Source organism: Loxodonta africana, chromosome 1, assembly GCF_030014295.1.
Source record: "Loxodonta africana isolate mLoxAfr1 chromosome 1, mLoxAfr1.hap2, whole genome shotgun sequence".
NCBI classification, from domain to species: domain Eukaryota; kingdom Metazoa; phylum Chordata; class Mammalia; order Proboscidea; family Elephantidae; genus Loxodonta; species Loxodonta africana.
The window spans coordinates 34,885,498-34,903,501 of NC_087342.1; the positions used below are offsets into that span (position 1 = coordinate 34,885,498).

Genomic DNA, 18,004 nt, shown 5'->3' on the forward strand with positions numbered 1-18,004 from the left:
ATCTCAGATTCAAAAATTTTGTAACAGTATATTTAACAAATGGTCATCCCATTTATTTAAAAAATGAGAGGAATTCAATCTCTTTGTTTCTACGTAACAACCTTCAACATTTAAAGGCCTCTGATTTGGCACAAAGATGAATTCCTTCCTGTGTCTTGTTTTTTGATGTAGTGTGTGTGTTTTATTTACAAGGGACAAGAATTTGGGAGATGAATCTAATTGCTGGCTGATAAGAAAAAGAGTTCCACAGGTCGTCAGATCAATCTAAGGGAACTTTTTTCATGGTCTTCAGCACATATTTGCCTACAGGGGTTCTTATGTTATAGTTATTTTGGAAAACTTTTTTCCGTAGAAGAGACAAGAAATGATAAAGGAAACTAATTTTTATACATGGTTCCTCCCCGGTTTCCTGGCCATCAGCCTTCTGCATCTAAGACCCTATACACTACACCAGCTTGGCTACTGGCCATACATTTAGAAACCAGGCCTCAAGGTGTGTTTCTCTACTTAGACCCAAGAAGAGGCCATGTCTCTCCTCCCACTGTGCCTAAAACACCAACAATTCACAAATTCTGTACAACTAGCTGTACTGGTGATGCATGATTCTTACCACACTTGACTTTCTCTTGAGCTGTGAGACTGTTCATTTCTACAAGTAAGTTACAAGCTGTTTGGCATGCTTGTATTTAAGGGCGAGTTTTTAAAGGAAAAGTGACCTTTAGAACTTTGTGTTTTTAGTTATTTTCCTTTTTCTTAGAAACAAAAAAGGAAAAAGTGCCTGTCGTGCAAATCATCTGAAATATTTGACCAACCATCCCCCCCGCCAAAAAGCACCTCTTTTGTAAATCACCTGACATATTGACAAGGAATTGAAGAAAACAATAACCCTTGTGGCACAGTGGTTAAGTGCTACGGCTGCTAACCAGAAGGTTGGCAGTTCAAATCCACCAGAAGCTCCTTGGAAACCTATGGGGCAGTTCTACCCTGTCCTATAGGGTCGCTATCAGTCAGAATCAACTTGACGGCAATGGGTTTGGTTTGGTTTTGGCTAATTCGGACTACAGTATTTTTACTCAGATAAGGTGTTCCTTCTACATTTGTTTGCCATCTGTGCCCTGAGAAGTGTTTTCATAAGTGCTGCTCTGCTGACTTTTTTTTTTTTTTACAGAAACATGTTAAAAAAAAAATCAGCATGGCATAAAAATACCTTGTGGGGGGAAGACACGATTGGCAAACAAACATAGAAGACATGCATTATTGCTTAAAAATACATTTTTTGGTTATGTATTTCACACAATCATTGAAAAAAAATCATTGAAGGCCTCTCAAAACACAAATAACAACAAATTTGGAATTCATCATACCAAAAAAGAAAACTTAATATCATATTCTACATTCAAGGTGTAGTTATGCCATCCTCAACAGAAGATCAAATATGCTTAAAAGAAAATATCTTTTTTAAGCAGGCCACCCTGGATAGCAAAAGTTGCTTAAGGTGCATAATAAAAAAGCTCATTTCTAAAATAAATTATTGTTAGTTGCTATCAAGATGGCTGGATTCATGGCAACCCATGTATAAATTAGGAAGTGATGCCCCATCCTAAAATAAATAGGTCTTGGTAATTTAGAGCCGTATCAATCAGAGTAATTCCTATAATAAAACTTCACCAAATCAGCAGTGGTATAAATGAATGAGCACTGAATGATATTACCTTGGCTATTTGTGGCAAGAAAGCTTGCTAAGCAAACAGAGTAAATAAGCCTCATGGTAAAAATGGACTGGGGAAATGTTTAACCTTCTCAAAAGAGCAAGTAAACTGTAAATTGTGGACAAATGGATCTTGTTAATTAAAAATACATCTTATCTCTCCTTTGGAGCAAATTATAAGTATCTTTATTTGCCAACACTTTATTAACTTTAATGAATTTTTGTTTAAACACTTGAAAATATAATTTCATTTAAAAGATATTTTCTAATTAAGACCTTTAATTCAGAATAGCCTTCTGTCAAAGGTGACCATATCATGTGATTTCATTATTTTCAGTAATTTGGAAAAGCTATACAATATTATAGATATAGATATTTATTTATTATTGTCCATCATGTGCCCACAGAGAACTATACCAAATAATACAAAATGATTCAAAAGAAATAAGCACAATCTTTGCTCTCAGGAAGTAGTTTCATTCATGAGACACAGCCAAAGAACATTTTACAAAATAAAGAATAGTAACAAGGTCCCAGGGAAGAGCTTAATCTGCACACACAAGAGGGAATTTGGGGTATGGGGCAGTCCTAGTTCATGAAGTGACCCACTGTGTGATTGGAGCAAATGACAAGAAGTGCTTTGGACAAATCAGTGACTCAGGTCACTGAGGACTGAAGCTTTAATCAGAGACTTAACTCCCTCAGAAGTGCTGCTGGGTGGTCAGGAACATACTTTGAGGCAGAGGAGAATCAAGGGTTTAGGCTTACGTTTTGAGAACGACAATCAAATTACATACGAACATTTCCTGCCTCAAGTCTATAGAAAATGCTCCAGGTTTCTCAAAAGAACTACAAGATGAAGGCTACCAATTGGGCACCCAATAAGACTTGTCAGTACGGTTGGGAAAGACTCCCTAAACCCTAACAAAAACAGAAGTGGTGGCAGCCAATAAAGTAGCAGCAGTAGCAAAGGGGCCTGTTGGGGGGAAAAGAGCCACACTGGAAATCCGGGAGTGGTGAGGGCAACAGCCAACGAGCTAGACCAACCAGGGACAGCCCAGCAGCAGGGTTGAGGAGAAGAATCAGGACCAGCTTATCCATTAGGCCCAGTGGACACAGTGGCTAGGACTCACATTTTTTTTTTTTTAATTGTGCTTTAGATGAAGGTTTACAGAGCAAATTAGTTTCTCATTAAACAATACACATATTGTTTTGTGACATTGGTTGCCAATCTTGCGACATATCAACACTCTCCCCTTCTCGACCTTGGGTTCCCCATTTCTATTTGTCCAGCTTTCCTGACCCCTCCTGCCTTCTTGTCCTTGCCCCTGGGCTGGTGTGCCCATTTTGTCTCATATACATGGTTGAGCTATATGTATTATTGTTAGTTTTATGGGCCTGTCTAATCTTTGGCTGAAGGGCAAACCTCAGGAGTGACCTCAGTACTGAATTAAAAGGGTATCTGGGGTCATAATCTCAGGGTTTCTCCAGTCTCTGTCAGACCAGTAAGTCTGGTCCTTTTTTGGAACCCACAATATTTTTAAGGGCCTGTTAAGCATTTTCATTTTGATCTCTTTAAAAGTAAATAAATAACCAGTATAGTAATGAGTATATAGTAATAAATCCAGTCTGGATTATATTTGTCTTTATACCAATACTGTCATAAACTATAATTCTTAATATTGTTTTATGGACCAAGGGATTCACAAAGGCAAGAGTGCCTAACAAAAAAACCAAACCCGTTGCCATCAAGTTGATTCCAACTTATAGCAACCCTACCAGACAGAGTAGAACTACCCCATACGGTTTCCAAAGAGTGGCTGGTGGATTCAAACTGCTGACCTTTTGGTTAACAGCCTGAACTCTTAACCACTGTGCCACCAGGGCTGCAAAAGTGCCTGGGACACATGAAAATCATATATGACCCCATACCAACAATTCAGGCTAAAGGAAGTGAATATGCATATGGTGAGCCTGGAATACTAGCAGCTTTCAGGGGTTAAGTGTTAGAACTAAAGACTATAGAGATTACCTCCCAGGACTTTCTACCAGCTGCTCCCCACACCCTCCCCCCACACACACATCCTGGAAGAGTAAAGCAAAAATGCCAATTAACACATAACACAAATGGAGGGCACAGGAGTTATGTAATAGAATGTAGTTAGACTCACTCCTCATTAATCTCAGAAGACTTATTAGAAAAGGTAACGTCTTAGAGAAGATATAAAATGGGGAAAAATACTGGAGGGAAAAAACACATGGTAAGGGAGAAAAATGTGGAGGATCAATTAGAACCCTCCTTTTAAATGTCCTCTCATCTTTTTAATAGATAGACCACAATTTATTTGCTCCAACTTGACAACCCTCATTAAGGAATCAGAAATCACAGTGTCTCCAGCTATAAACCAATGGTGAATTTATTATGAGTTGTGAATTCCACATATGAATCTCTAAGAGAAGAGAATTCTCAATGCATCTCAGTAGGTTAGGTTTGATCGGTGGCTCCCTTCCGAACACCTGGAAACAAGGATTGACCAAGATGCCCAGGTCCATTTGTACTACTCTAAAACTTACAAAACATTCTGTCAAGGAAGAAGAGGGGCTAAATGTAGCTGTAATAGACCCAGGATTGCATGGACTGAATCCTAGTCTGTGTTGCAAGAAATCCACAGGGATACACTTAACTAGAAAGGACGCACAGTGGCAGGCAGGGATCCCCAGTGTTCAGAGGACACTGCAAAGCATTGTGCTGGCCTTTCCCTGTGCTGGGAGTCTGAAGACAAGAGACCTTACTGTGAAGTTTATCTTCCTAAGTAAAAGGTTATCCTGGCTCTGCACGTGAGGGATGACAACAGCCGTAAGCAATCAGCCTTTTCCTGGCCAGTTCCCTGAATATGCTTAAATTCAGGATCCAGAATTTATGAGATGTATAATTCTTTAACGTAAGCAAAACCGAATATCATTTCAAAGATTTTTGCTAAAATTATATAGATGGCCATTTCATGTGTATGTATATGTATATATGAAGAAATAGATTCAATATATTCACACATGTAAGCTTGAGGGGAGTGTGTCTCTCCTTAAAACATTCATCCTATAAAAAAAAATCTGTTTAAGCTCCAATAGTGTAAAAGTACAACATAAAATGTTTGGGTAAAATGCATGAGAATGTTTTCAACTATTTTTATTTTCTTTATTTCTCTTTTCTAATTTTTTTATGACGTGTTAATTTTTATAATCAGAATGAGAGAAAGATTACTTTTTATTCATATGTTAGACAGTATTGAGTTAGCAGAGATGTCTAGTAATAGTTTTTACTTTTCCCCTAACTTATTCCTCCTGTTTAGAGTCTCTGAAAAAAAGACCCTGGCTCTTTGCTGATATATCAAAAATAATAAAAATAAATATTATATTAAAATCTCCATGGTAGCAGTAATAGAATCTGCAGTTAGAAAATTGCTTGTGAATGTACCATGTAACTGTGGAATTGCATAATTGAAGTTTTTCATGTACCCAAAATAGACCTCAGGAAAATTCTAGTAAAGACAGCATTTACACATAGTAAGAATGTTGTGGTTGTAGTTAGTGGCCTCCATTTCAATTCACTGCGACCCCATGTGACAGAGTAGAACTGCTGCCACAGGGTTTTTGGGCTGTAATCTTTATGAGAGCAGATCACCAGGTCTTTCTTCCATGGAGCCGCTGGGAGGGTTCCAACTGGAAAGACAGTAAACCTTGTAAGGTCGCCATGAGTTGGAGCCACTGGGTGAACTCCTACTAAACAAACAAAAAAACCCCGTGCCATCAATTCAATTCCGACTCATAGCGACCCTATAGGACAGAGTAGAACTGCCCCATAGAGTTCCCGAGGAGGGCCTGGCAAATTCGAACTGCCGACCCTTTGGTTAGAACTCCCACTAGAGAGACAGTAAACTTTGTAAGGCCGCCATGAGTTGAAGCCTCTAGGTGAGCTCCCACTAGAGAGACAGTAAACCTTGTAAGGTTGCCATGAGTCGGAGCCGCTGAGTGGGTTCAAACTAGAGAGACAGTAAACCTTGTAAGGCCGCCATGAGTCGGAGCCAACTCAACAGCAACTATCAACAACAAAAAACTTGTAAACTTACTGAGATCTACAAAATAAAAACAAGTTTGTATATATGAAAGACTTAGGCTAGTTTCCTTGAAAATAAAAGAAACAAAAGCATTTTGTTAAAAACGTGCTAGTGAGTGAAGTTGTGGGTGCCTGGTTCGTGTTCGTGCTGACCGTTCTAGACTGGAGAAAGAAAATATTTCTCAAAAATGTTTGGTTTGCTTAGAGCCAGTCTGTGTGATTATTCTGTGAAGTGGACCCTGCCCAGAGTTGTAGTGATAACATAAACAACCCACGTTACAGCAGTCAGTGCGGGAGGCTCCTCGCTAAGCCAGGTGGCCCAACACTGTGCTGTACGGAAGGAAGAATGCAGGCTTCAGAGCCAGGTGTGGGCCCCTGTCCTGACTCAGCCACATACTAGCTTTGAAGCCTTGGACAAATCACATTGTCTATGAGCCTGAGTGCCCCCAACTCTATAGCAAAGATAAGAACACCTACCCCATAGAGTTATTGTGAGATACAATAAGTAAAATGCACAAAACATTTGGCACATAAATAGTCTAGTTCCCCTCCTGTGAAACAGAGCATGACCCTTTACCAGGCCCAGAGCCAACATCTCCTCATCTGAATGGCGGCTCCATAGTCTGGTACCCAGCCAGTGAGGATTCTGTGACTTGTGGTATTTTGTACTGTTTCTTACATTCTATGTTTTAAAAAAAGAAGGCCAAAATTGGGTTTTCTTAATAAATGTTAATGACACACGTTTATTCATTTATACCTAGTCTTACAACAGAAGTTAATAAAAACATAATTCTCAAGAATTATTTGTTAGAAAATCTCATTTTGTATATTTTATTTATGAGGAAAAAAGTGTTAAAAGAAACAAAGAGAAATAGCAAAGAATTTTCCACATCAGGACACCAAGAAAAATACAAGTTTCCTTTATACTGCTACTGTTTTCCAAGTAGTCAAAAATACCTCAAGAAATTCAACCAAGAAGCCAGGGGGATGGGGGTGATTTTGATATTTTTGAAAATAAATAGGCTGAAATAATTGCTGGAGTGTGTCACGATGTGATATCAACTTCTGAAATTTCGTTTGTTGTTGCAAAGAATGGCACAGAAGCATACCAGCTTAATGCAATTCGAAGTTATTTATGTGCACAAGCGTATATTCAGGGTATGCTTCATTCCTGCTGTCCTTCTGCTTTTTTAAATAATAGATCAATATTGACACTTTGGTGCAGTTATATTTGGAAAATTGAGTTTAAAGTCTAAATAATTATGCATAGATATTTCTGCCAATGTTTTAAACCACTACAAAAAGAAAGAAACCCATGTGGCTGTATTACTCTCCACCCTGCAGAGCTGATGATAAGCAAACCTTGTACAGTTTCATGAATTGCCAAATCAATTCCCAGCCAGGTTCTGAATTCTAGAAGCATTATCCTGCAAGATAAATGGGTGAGTCAAAAATTACACAGCTTGACTTTAAGATACCAGGTGGAGGTGGCCATGCCATCTGGGGGACATCTTCCTTTGATGGATGAGTGTAGTCACTTGATTCAGCAGTGGCTTTAGACAGTCTATCTGCAGCCATGGAGATGTCACGGTGATAGGCCTTCCGGTTCTGTCCTTGCGCTGTGCTGCCGTTGTAAAACAGTAAGGCTCGTGAGGTGTTATCGCAAAAGCCAAAAGCTATAAAGAAAAACAGTTGCTCACAGGCACTAACATGGGTATCATGACTCTTTTCAGGTAGTAGGTGTAACCTTGAAGAAAAAGTGGCACTGTCTTCAAAAAAGTGGCCTGACCCTGGCTTTGGTGGGTTTTTTCTGCAAGAAATAAAAAGCTCCGCATGTGTTTATTATACACCCTTTCTAGCTGACCACTGCTTTGTTCTAGAGTACAGCATGAAAGGACTAAGTTTTGTTTTGTTTTATTTTTGTTTTAGTGAAATGGCATGTCTGTTGCTAAGTCGAGCTATTCAGGTTGCACATGTAAGAACTATATATGTGTAGTTTATGGATTGGTAGCATTTCAAATCAATGGTATATTGAAATATTGACCTGAAGTCTTTGAGATGCTTATCAATTGACATGTGTTTTTCTTAGCCCAAGAACAGAGTTTGAATTATTTTTTTTTAATTATACCTTGTGACATTAGATTTGTTCTTTTAAATATATTAGAAATTTAAATATAAGCATGCCACTTTGTTTATTGCTACATGATTAGAACTTCTTGGAGCATGGAAAGAATTCTTCACAGATGATTTTGCTCTTTTGAAAAAAATGAGCTGCAAAAATATTTGATATAAAGTATTTTTTTTACATATAGTCTGTAAATGAGTGTAACCTGTAAAAGTCTGCTAAGCTTATAGTATGCAATGTATCATCCAAATAATTTTTATATTTTGAAAAAAAAAGTTAAATAGTTTAATAGTGCCATAGTAAGCCTCTTCCCAGAATACAGAATTACAAGCATTTCTGTTTTAGGAAGTTCGTATTACTTCATTAAAGAAGAAACCTGGGATCATTATGCACCCCGATTTGTATGAAGTCAATCATTAAGTTTCCCTTTATTCTTCCAGAAATCAGTCAATCTAAAGGTTGTGGCCATTTAAGCCTTTCAGAACACATATGAAAATTACAATTATTATATACGCTGAAAAAAACCTCTAGTATTTGATATTCCATCTTGGAAATAAACACATTGTCGTTCAGTAATGCTAGTTCTTAAGTCAAAACTAACCAAAGAAACAAACTTTCGACACTATCAACAGACTCACACACATTAACATCTAGTGACTATATGGAAAGTTTTTCTTTGTTCTCTTAATTAAAAACTGTCACAGGTTACATTTTAGAAAGGTAATACCTGAGGAAATGGACAATGTTTTCCTTCCTAGAGTAAACCTTTTAAATACGTAAAGCCCTGTGCAAGATAATGATGTAATTCTATCCTTTTTTCATTGCATAGAAACTATCAAGATTTATTAACCTCTGGAATGGATAATGAACCTAGCTCTTAATTCCCTCTCAGACAGTGGACCCCATATGTCTACTTACGGCTTTTTGTCTGATGTTTCTGTGTACAACATATGTATTTTAAGTAGATTTACAACACAGATACTCATGTGTACTCTTTAGATAAAATTATTTTCTCCAGGGAAGCTCTGCCCAGAGATCTGAGAAAATGGGGCTTCTTTTTGTTTTGCAAGTGTTTAAAGATTATTTAGTTTTTGCATAGTATAAGATGTTTCTAATTGGGCTGGGAAGCTCCTATTTTATTTTTCCATCATGCCATATCTACTGTTAAAAATTTAATAATCTAGTAAACTCAAGAGACAGAAAACAATGCTTTCCCTTTGCAATCCATAATTCTGTGGTGTAAGACAAAAAATGTATCAGTGCCTCCATTATTAATTATCCTTTACTTACACCTGATTTATGGGATTCTCTAAAAGACATTTCCATAATTCTTGGTCTCAAAAACATTGAAAGTTGTAACTTTTTTTTTTTTTTCCACCAAGATCATATTATCTCCCAAAACAAGCCAGGTGGATTCTTTGATGTCAAGCCACTAGAAACTTTTCAGAGCTTTCATGATTTTTTATTCTTTTTGTGCCCAGTATACTAAAAAATGACAGACTCCAGAGCCCACCCAAAAAAGGCCCTCTGTGGGAGTCAGACCCTGATCCTAGCCCCAGCCCAGATTTCCCCCTCCCCTTTATATTTAAGGATTATATAATTTATAAATGAACTTAATAGGCAACCCCTAGTGTTTTTAAACTGACACTACAAAAAGTATGTACTTGTCATGTAAATTGCTTTAAAATATACATATAAAACACTGTGTTAAAATTAAATATAATATGTCAGCTGTAAAGGTGAAAAAAATAGCTAACTAAAAGTTCACAAATAATCTTTTTTCAGACTTTGTGTGTTTTCTCCTCAGCCAAAAGCCTCAAGACTCACTTCCAGCAGCCTATCTCATCATTTATGTTGGATTGCTCTTTAAACATTAGAATATCTTGTAATAAATAATAAGTTAAAAGATTTTTCCTGACACAAGTCATTGTTGATTTCACTGTTATAGGGAAAAGGCTCTAGGGCGGCAGATAAGGCTGTTGCCATGGTGATGAAGGAGATACCGAGGGAAGAGTCTGCTGAAGAAAAGCCCCTCCTTACTATGACATCACAGGTGGGCAGACCCATAGGGCTCCTGTAGGAAGCTGACATATGTTAATATATCAGACCTTGTGATTGTTAACTAGAAAACAAAAAAAATTAACTCGTGAACCAATTTTTTAAAAAAGACAGTTTCACTGAAATAATTATATAAATATAAAATGGAAACCAAAATTGATTTTAAAAAAGAAAAATTCCATCATTTAGTAACCTGTTTGTGAATATTAATTTTCATTACTCAACTTTAGCTTTAAAGAAAAGAAAATGTACGTGCAAGTAAAACATATTGCTTCTTTATAAAGGAGTCTTGATAACAACTTTGGGAAAGAAATAGCAATTAAGCTAATGGTACATTTGAACAAAAATCAAAAAAATTCAAATTCCTATGAATAAATACATGTTATATTGTATACATATGTCAGTTTACCAGTAGAATATCTAAATTTTCTTAAATGTTAAATATGTTTATGTTGTGACTATGCATACTACATATATGTCTATACATATTTATATGGAAAACCAATTTACAGGAATGAGCCAGAAGTCCCTGAGTCCCCATGCAGAAAATGGCATTTGTGACCTCTTAGTGACCTTGACAACAAAAATATCATCTCTATTATAAGCACATGAGGGCCATTTTCAGCATTTATTACAAAAAACCCAGAAAAAAGTTTGCATTTGTGTGCAAAGACACGCTGAGACTGTGGACCCTGTATGTCCTCAGGGACTGTGGAAACACCCTGTAAAACCCACATAAATATGTATAACACACTCATCACCACTTTGTGGAATGACCAGCCTTAAATCCTGAAATGAAAACTATTTTACTTGCATTTATCTTATAATTTAGATTAGATTGTTATTTTAAAGATTTCATTTTTTTCCTAATGCAATGGTAAATGTAGTGATTCAGTTCCAGTTGTATGAACATGTCTAGAATTAGAAAAATGCCCTTTTGCCCTCCTCATGGAGGCACTTACAGCACAAGTAAGTTATGGCAGCCTATTTTTAGAATATCAGCAGATCTTATCTTCTGCTGCTAACGTGTGGTTTTATTTTATTCTAAACACTATGTTGTAAGCAATGAATATTACAACAACCTATCACATCAAAATTGAATCATAAAAAAAATTTATTTAAAATTCCCAGGACTTTGGGATAAATTTTCTGTTGTTAGTTTTTAATCCATGCTTCTTTCCAATGACATAGTAATAATTAAAAAGAAATTTCCTTGATATTTACCAAGTTCTCTGCTCTTTACTTCGTTTACATAGGAAAACATATACAGTGTTTTCACAGTGATCACCTGCCTGTCAGAGTCAGACCTTTGTAGAACCCCATGTCCAAAATATCCAGCCCACAGTTCCTTAGGTGAATGCTGCTGGAGAGGTGAGGACTCGTTGGAGTTCTCTTACAATGACAAAGTCACATAGACCAGTGGATACGACCTATCCAAGTTTGAAACTGGCACAGTTGTGCTGCAACATGGTCTCAGGACATCACAATTTAGGACAAGCTCCAGTCCCCCAAATCCTTTTTCCCCAAAACCATGCATTGCAGTATGCTTTCCAGTAATCCTTTTTCAAATATTCAAAATCGCCATTATAACCTAAGCTTCACTTTAAAATTTCAGGCAAAATACAATTTTTGACTTTTTAATTTAGAAAATAAATTGTGATTATTACCATTTTCTCATATATAGAACGTTTGTGTGCACCAAGTTCCTTCTTTAATCTCTGTTTTTGTGTTGCATTAACAGTTTTTGAAGTACTAGTTACAATTTTACTGCATGAAGATCATGAAATGCTTTCTTTGATGCCTAATATTCTTGTTGCATACTAGCCAGTTTATGAATCAGCAGAGTTCTGATTCGTAAAAACTGAAGGCACCTGTTTCGCTGATAATTTTATGGAATTAACTCAGTGACAGCTGTGATACACTTATTTCTCAGTAAAATTCAGTTTTATTAGTTACATACTTTTTCCACTATACACAAGTGGCTTTCCTCCTTGCTGTGCACCAGTGGCGTGCACAAGCCAAAAAGAAGCAAAGTGATCTGAAAAAGTGAGTACCTGCCATGGCGTCCACAGCATCGACTGTGTACCCACTCCGCATTCTTACCTGTGATCCTGTCTAGGTGTATTGGTGTCTTGAAACGCATTCGTCCCAGTGTCTCCTGTAAAGCCCCTTATAACATAGCGCTACATGCTGCTGAATACACCGGGTCGTCTTCATCAGTGGTTTGTCAATGCCAGCTGCTCATGTCATCGATTCCAGATGTGTCTGAAGCTAATGTCTGCTCTCTCAATCATTTAAATCAAATGTGGAATAAGTTGCTGAAACACTGAGCCCTTAGTCTGTTTAGTAACAGTTCACTCAACAGATCATAAGTGCAGAATGGGTCTGTATTGAGGCATTTTTTTAAATTACATGACTACTATATTCCTAATTACAGGGATTTAGCCATATTCCAGTGAAGCCATCCACAGAAAATTGAACAAAGCAGAACAGTTGCCCAATGATCTCAACTCAGAAATTGCTGATCCCCTGAGGGTTACCTTCTTATTTAAAATGATTAATTCTGTATTACAGATGATATGTCAGACACTACATAAAATTTGGGTTCATGCTGTCCTTAACTAACACGTAAAACAAACAGCATGTGCACAAGTGTGCATTGATGAAAGGTTTGAAGAAGAAAAAATACGTAGATTATCAAGTCTTTGAGGAAAAAAAAGTCCCTTTAAACCTGGGCTGTCCAATGCAGTAGCTGCTAGCTACATATGGCTATGGAGCACTTTATGGCTACTCTGAATTGAGATATGCTGTAAGTATAAAATATATACCAGATTTTGAAGAGTTAGTAACAAAAGATAATAATAAACTATCTTATTAATAATTTTGTATTGATTACACATTGGAATAATATTTTGGATATATTGGCTTTAATAAAATAAAATATTAAAATTAATTTTACCTATTTTTGCTTTTTACTTTTTTCATGTGACTACTAGAGAGTTTCAGATTATGCGGATCTCCTTATATTTCTGTTGAACAGCCTGCCCTGGACTGTAATACTATGAACAGATTCAGTTTGAGGACAGAAGAGAAACTATGTGCCAAAGATTGATTATATCATAGAAAAAAAATTTTTTTAGTACTCTTTGCAAGGATGAAATTACTTTCGAGAATATCTCTGTCTCATAAGGAACCTTTAGAAATTTTCATTTTACCACATCTCCTTGGTGCTTTTTTAGCAAGATATGCCCCATACTTCTTTGCCTGTAGAACACAGTGTCTTGAACATGTGTCCAGACCTCTTCTTGTAAAGGGACTTTTTCTTTTCAAAAAAACTGGGCTTTTGTTTTTCTAACTATCTGCCTGCATCCCTTAGGTCTTGATAATGATTTAATTTTTGTGTCTGGCAAAGATAAAAAGAGTAATATCCTTGATTGGAAGAAAATTCTATTAAAAAAAAAAATTGCCATTGAGTCGATTGCTATTCATAGCAACCCTATAGGACAGAACAGAACGGCTCTATAGGGTTTCCAAGGAGCTGTTAGTTGTTTCAAGCTGCCGACCTTTTTGGTTAGCAGCCCAGCTCTTCACCACTGTGTCGCCAGGGCTCCAGGGTTTCTATTACCAACTCTAAATAATTGATTTAATTACACACTCCTGCCTGCTTTAGTGTTAATATTACCCAAGCTGTAAATGGTAAGATCTTTTCATTTCTCCATGAATAGGTTCACATTTTACAAGCCTATCCATCCTGTCAGGAAAATATTTGTAGTCATTTGGCTGACGCTTAGATCACGTCAGTGAGTTGAAAGCGACCACATGGATATCCTTAACAAGACCTACTGGGACCCATATGGAGAGATTGGGTGGGGCATGGAACCATAATTACTATTAACTCACAGGAAATTAATTCTGTGGATTTTCGGGGTTACCATGACAAAACGTTAAAAGTCTGAATATTTAAGGGATGCATGCTAATGATTTAGTTGCCTTGTTTTTCAGTAGATTGAGTCAATTAACTGAATTTTGATATTGTCAGTCAACTTTGTCACAATATGATCACGATTTTGGCAGCTCGGCACAAAGTTCTGAAATCGTGTAGAACTAATAAAGCCGTAAACAAGTAGTTCAATCACATTATAAATGAAGACATGCATAACAAATGACTCTTTAAGTTAAAAATGTCACAAATAGTAAAAGAAATTTTTAAGTGCACAAAGATACCTGTATATTGTAGTAAAAGTATACACAGGGATAAAAAAAATCTTATGAATTTTCTATTATTTTAACGAAGTAAAAAGACATGGTATTTTATTCCAAATTTTTTAATCAATATTACAAGCATACCAAAAAAAAACCTACTGCCTTCGAGTTGATTACAACTCGTAGTGACCCTATAGGACAGAGTAGAACTGCCCCATAGAGTTTCCAAAGAGCACCTAGTAGATTCGAACTGCCGACCTCTTGGAGGTCTTAATCACTACACCACTAGGGTTTTCATTACAAGTATAGGCTGTTTGTAGTCTACTTTAACCTATTAGATTCAATGTTTTAACTTTTTACATTGCTCTTTAAGTACTAAAATACTTAAAAATGATAACAGTGTATTTTACACTAAAATAACAGTTCATCAATCTGAAGTGTAAAATTATGGAATAGGGATTATTATCCTGTATAGATCTTGCTTTTAACATACACTGAAATCTAAGTAGCAGGCAGTATTTAAAAGCAAAATACATCCCTTTCATCTTGATTGAATTGTCCCCTGTAGCTTAGATAGTATTTTAATTTCTTAATATTGAAAATAGAGAAATTCAAGCTGAACTAAAGGGAATGTATTTTCAGATAAGGCTTTAAGAGTTGAATGGTATAATATGCATTTGTTCAGCACAAAATGCAGTGTTGGCATAAAATAAGAAACACTTCGGTCATGTGTTGGCCATTCTTGCTTCTGAGAAGAATTCTGGCTATTCTCCTTCCAAGACAGATTTGTTTATTCTTCTGGCAGTTCGTGGTATATTTAGTATTCTTCACCAACATCATAATACAAAGACATCAATTCTTCTTCGGTCTTCCTTATTCATTGTCCCACTTTCGCATGCATGTGAAGAAAAACGCATTGCCGTGGAGTCAATTCTGACTCATAGAGACCCTACAGGACAGAGTAGAAGCGCCCCGTAGGGTTTCCAAAGAGCCGCTGGTGGGTGGACTCAAACTACCGACCTTTTGGTTAGCAGCCTGAGCTCCTAACCACTGAGCCACCCTATGAAGTGATTAAAAATACCACAGCTTGAGTCAGGTGCAACTTAGACATCAAAGTGACATCTTTGTTTTTTAACACTTTAAAGAGGTCTTTTGTAGCAGATTTGTCCAATGCAATACATCATTTGATTTCTTGACTGCTATTTCCATGGCATCGATTGTGGATCCCAGTACAAGGAAATCCTTGACAACTTCAATCTTTTCCCCTTTTATCATGATGTTGCTTATTGGTCCAGTTGTGAGGGTTTTGGTTTTCTTTATGTTGAGGTGTAATCCATACTGAAGGCTGTAGTCTTTGATCTTCATCAGTAAGTGATTCAAGTCCTCTTCACTTTCAGCAAGGAAGGTTGTGTCATCTGCATATTGCCCATTGTAAAGAGTCTTCCTCCAATCCTGATGCTGAGTTCTTCTTCATATAGTCCAGCTTCCCGGATTATCTGTTCAGCATACAGATTAAATAGGTATGCTGAAAGAATACAACCCTGACGCACGCCTTTCCTGACCTTAAACCAATCAGTATCCCCTTGTTTCATTTGAACTCTGCCTCTTGGTCTTCGTACAAGTTCCCCATGAGCACAATAAAGTGCTCTGGAATTCCCATTCTTCGCAACGTTATCTACAATTTGCTATGATCCACACAATCAAATGCTTTGCATAGTCAATAAAACAGAGGTAAACATCTTTCTGGTATCCTCTGCTTTCAGCCAAGATCCATCTGACATCAACAATGATATCCCTTATTCCACGTCCTCTTTTGAATCTGGCTTGAATTTCTGGCAGTTCCCTGTTGATATACTGCAGCAACTAGTTTTTAATTATCTTCAAGAAAATTTTGTTTGCATATGATATTAATGATACGGTTGGATAATTTCCACATTCTGCTGGATCACCTTTCTTTGGAACACGCACAAATATGGATCTCTTCCAGTTGGTTGGCCAGGTAGCTGTCTTCCAGATTTCTTCTCCTAGATGGGTTAGTGCTTCCAGCATTGCATCCAATTGTTGAAACATCTCAACTGGTATTCGCTCAATTCCTGGAGCGTTGTTTTTCACCAATGCCTTCAATGCAGCTTGGACTTCTTTCTTCAGTTCCATCGGTTCTTGATCATATGCTACCTCCTGAAATGGTCGAACATTGACTAATTCTTTTTGGTACAGTGCTCTGTGTATTCCTTCAATCTTCTTTTGATGCTTACCCATAGAATCCTTCCATATTGCAACTTGAAGACTGACATTTTTCTTTAGTTCTTTCAGCTTGAGAAATGCTGAGCGGGTTTTTCCCTTTTGGTTTTCTAACTCCAGGACTTTGCGTATTTCATTATAATACTTTACTTCATCTTCTCAAGCTACCCTTTGAAATCTTCTGTTCAGCTCTTTTACATGATCATTTATTCCTTTCTCTTTAGCTACTCTACATTCAAGAGCAAGTTTCAGAGTCTCTTCTGACATCCATTTCAGTCTTATATTTCTTTCTTGTCTTTTTAATGATCTTTTGCTTTCTTTGTGAATGATGTCTTCAATTTCTTCCCATAACTTGTCTGGTCTTCTACCATTAATGTTCAATGCATCAAATATACTCTTGAGATAGTCTCTGAATTCAGGTTGGATATACTGAAGTTCATACTTTGGCTCTCGTAGACTTGTTTAATTTACTTCAGTTTCAACTTGAACTTGCATATGAGCAATTGATGGTCTGTTCTGCACTCAGCCTCTGGCCTTGTTCTGACTGATGATACTGAACTCTTTCCATCACATATAGTCAATTTGATTCCTGTGTATTCCATATGGTGAGGTCCACAGGTGTAGTTGCCATTTATGTTGTTGAAAAAAGGTATTTCAAATGAATAAGTCGTTGATCTTGCAAAAATTCTATCATGCACTCTCCAGTGTCCATTTCTATCACCAAGGCCATATTTTCCAACTACCACTACTTCTTCTTTGTTTCCAACTTCCACATTTCAATCATCAGCAATTATCAATGCATTTTGATTGCATGTTTTATCAATTTCAGACTGCAGAAGTTGGTAAAAAGCTTCAATTTCTTCGTATGGCCTCAGGGGTGGTTGTGTAAATTTGAATAACAGGTAATAACTGGTCTTCCTTGAAGGCGTATGAATATTATCCTATCACTGACAATACCGTGCTTCAGGGTGAGATCTTGAAATGTTCTTTTTGACAATGAATGTGACACCATTCCTCTTCAATTTTTCCATTCCTAGCATAATAGACCATATGGTTGTTCAATTCAAAATGGCCAGTACCAGTCCATTTCAGCTCACTAATATCTAGGATTCAAGCATTCAATTTCATCTTTGACAACTTGCAATTTTCCTAGATTCATACTTTGTACATTACATGTTCTGATTTCTAATGGATGTTTGCACCTCTTTCTTCTCATTTTAAGTGGTGCCACATCACCAAATGAAGTTCCATGCACATCTTTAAGGTCAACTCTACTTTGAGGAGGTAGCTCTTCCCCAGTAGTATTTTGAGTGCCTTCCAACCTGAGGGGCCCATCTTCGGCACTATACTAGGCAATGTTCTGCTGCTATTCATAATCATTTGGGTAGACTGTATAAAATTATTCTATATTTTTAAACTGCTACAGGGGGTTACAAAAATTAATTGGGTGAGGTTTCTACCCTCAAGGAGCCCATCGTATAGTGAGAAGGAAAGAAGGTGAGACTAAGGTTATAATACTGGCTAAAGTATGGAATCACGGCCGTGCTATAAGCAGGCA

General features: G+C 36.9%; 1 protein-coding gene across 3 annotated transcripts in view; it reads left to right on the forward strand.

Annotated features, from left to right (window-relative positions):
- Positions 1-18,004, forward strand: part of PEX5L (peroxisomal biogenesis factor 5 like) — a 199,262-nt gene that overhangs the window by 80,088 nt on the left and 101,170 nt on the right. For all 3 annotated transcript variants that reach the window (XM_064279716.1, XM_064279725.1, XM_064279720.1), the window contains one exon: positions 9,893-9,997. In XM_064279716.1, coding sequence (XP_064135786.1) covers positions 9,893-9,997 — 105 coding nt within the window. The remainder of the gene's footprint in view (positions 1-9,892; positions 9,998-18,004) is intronic.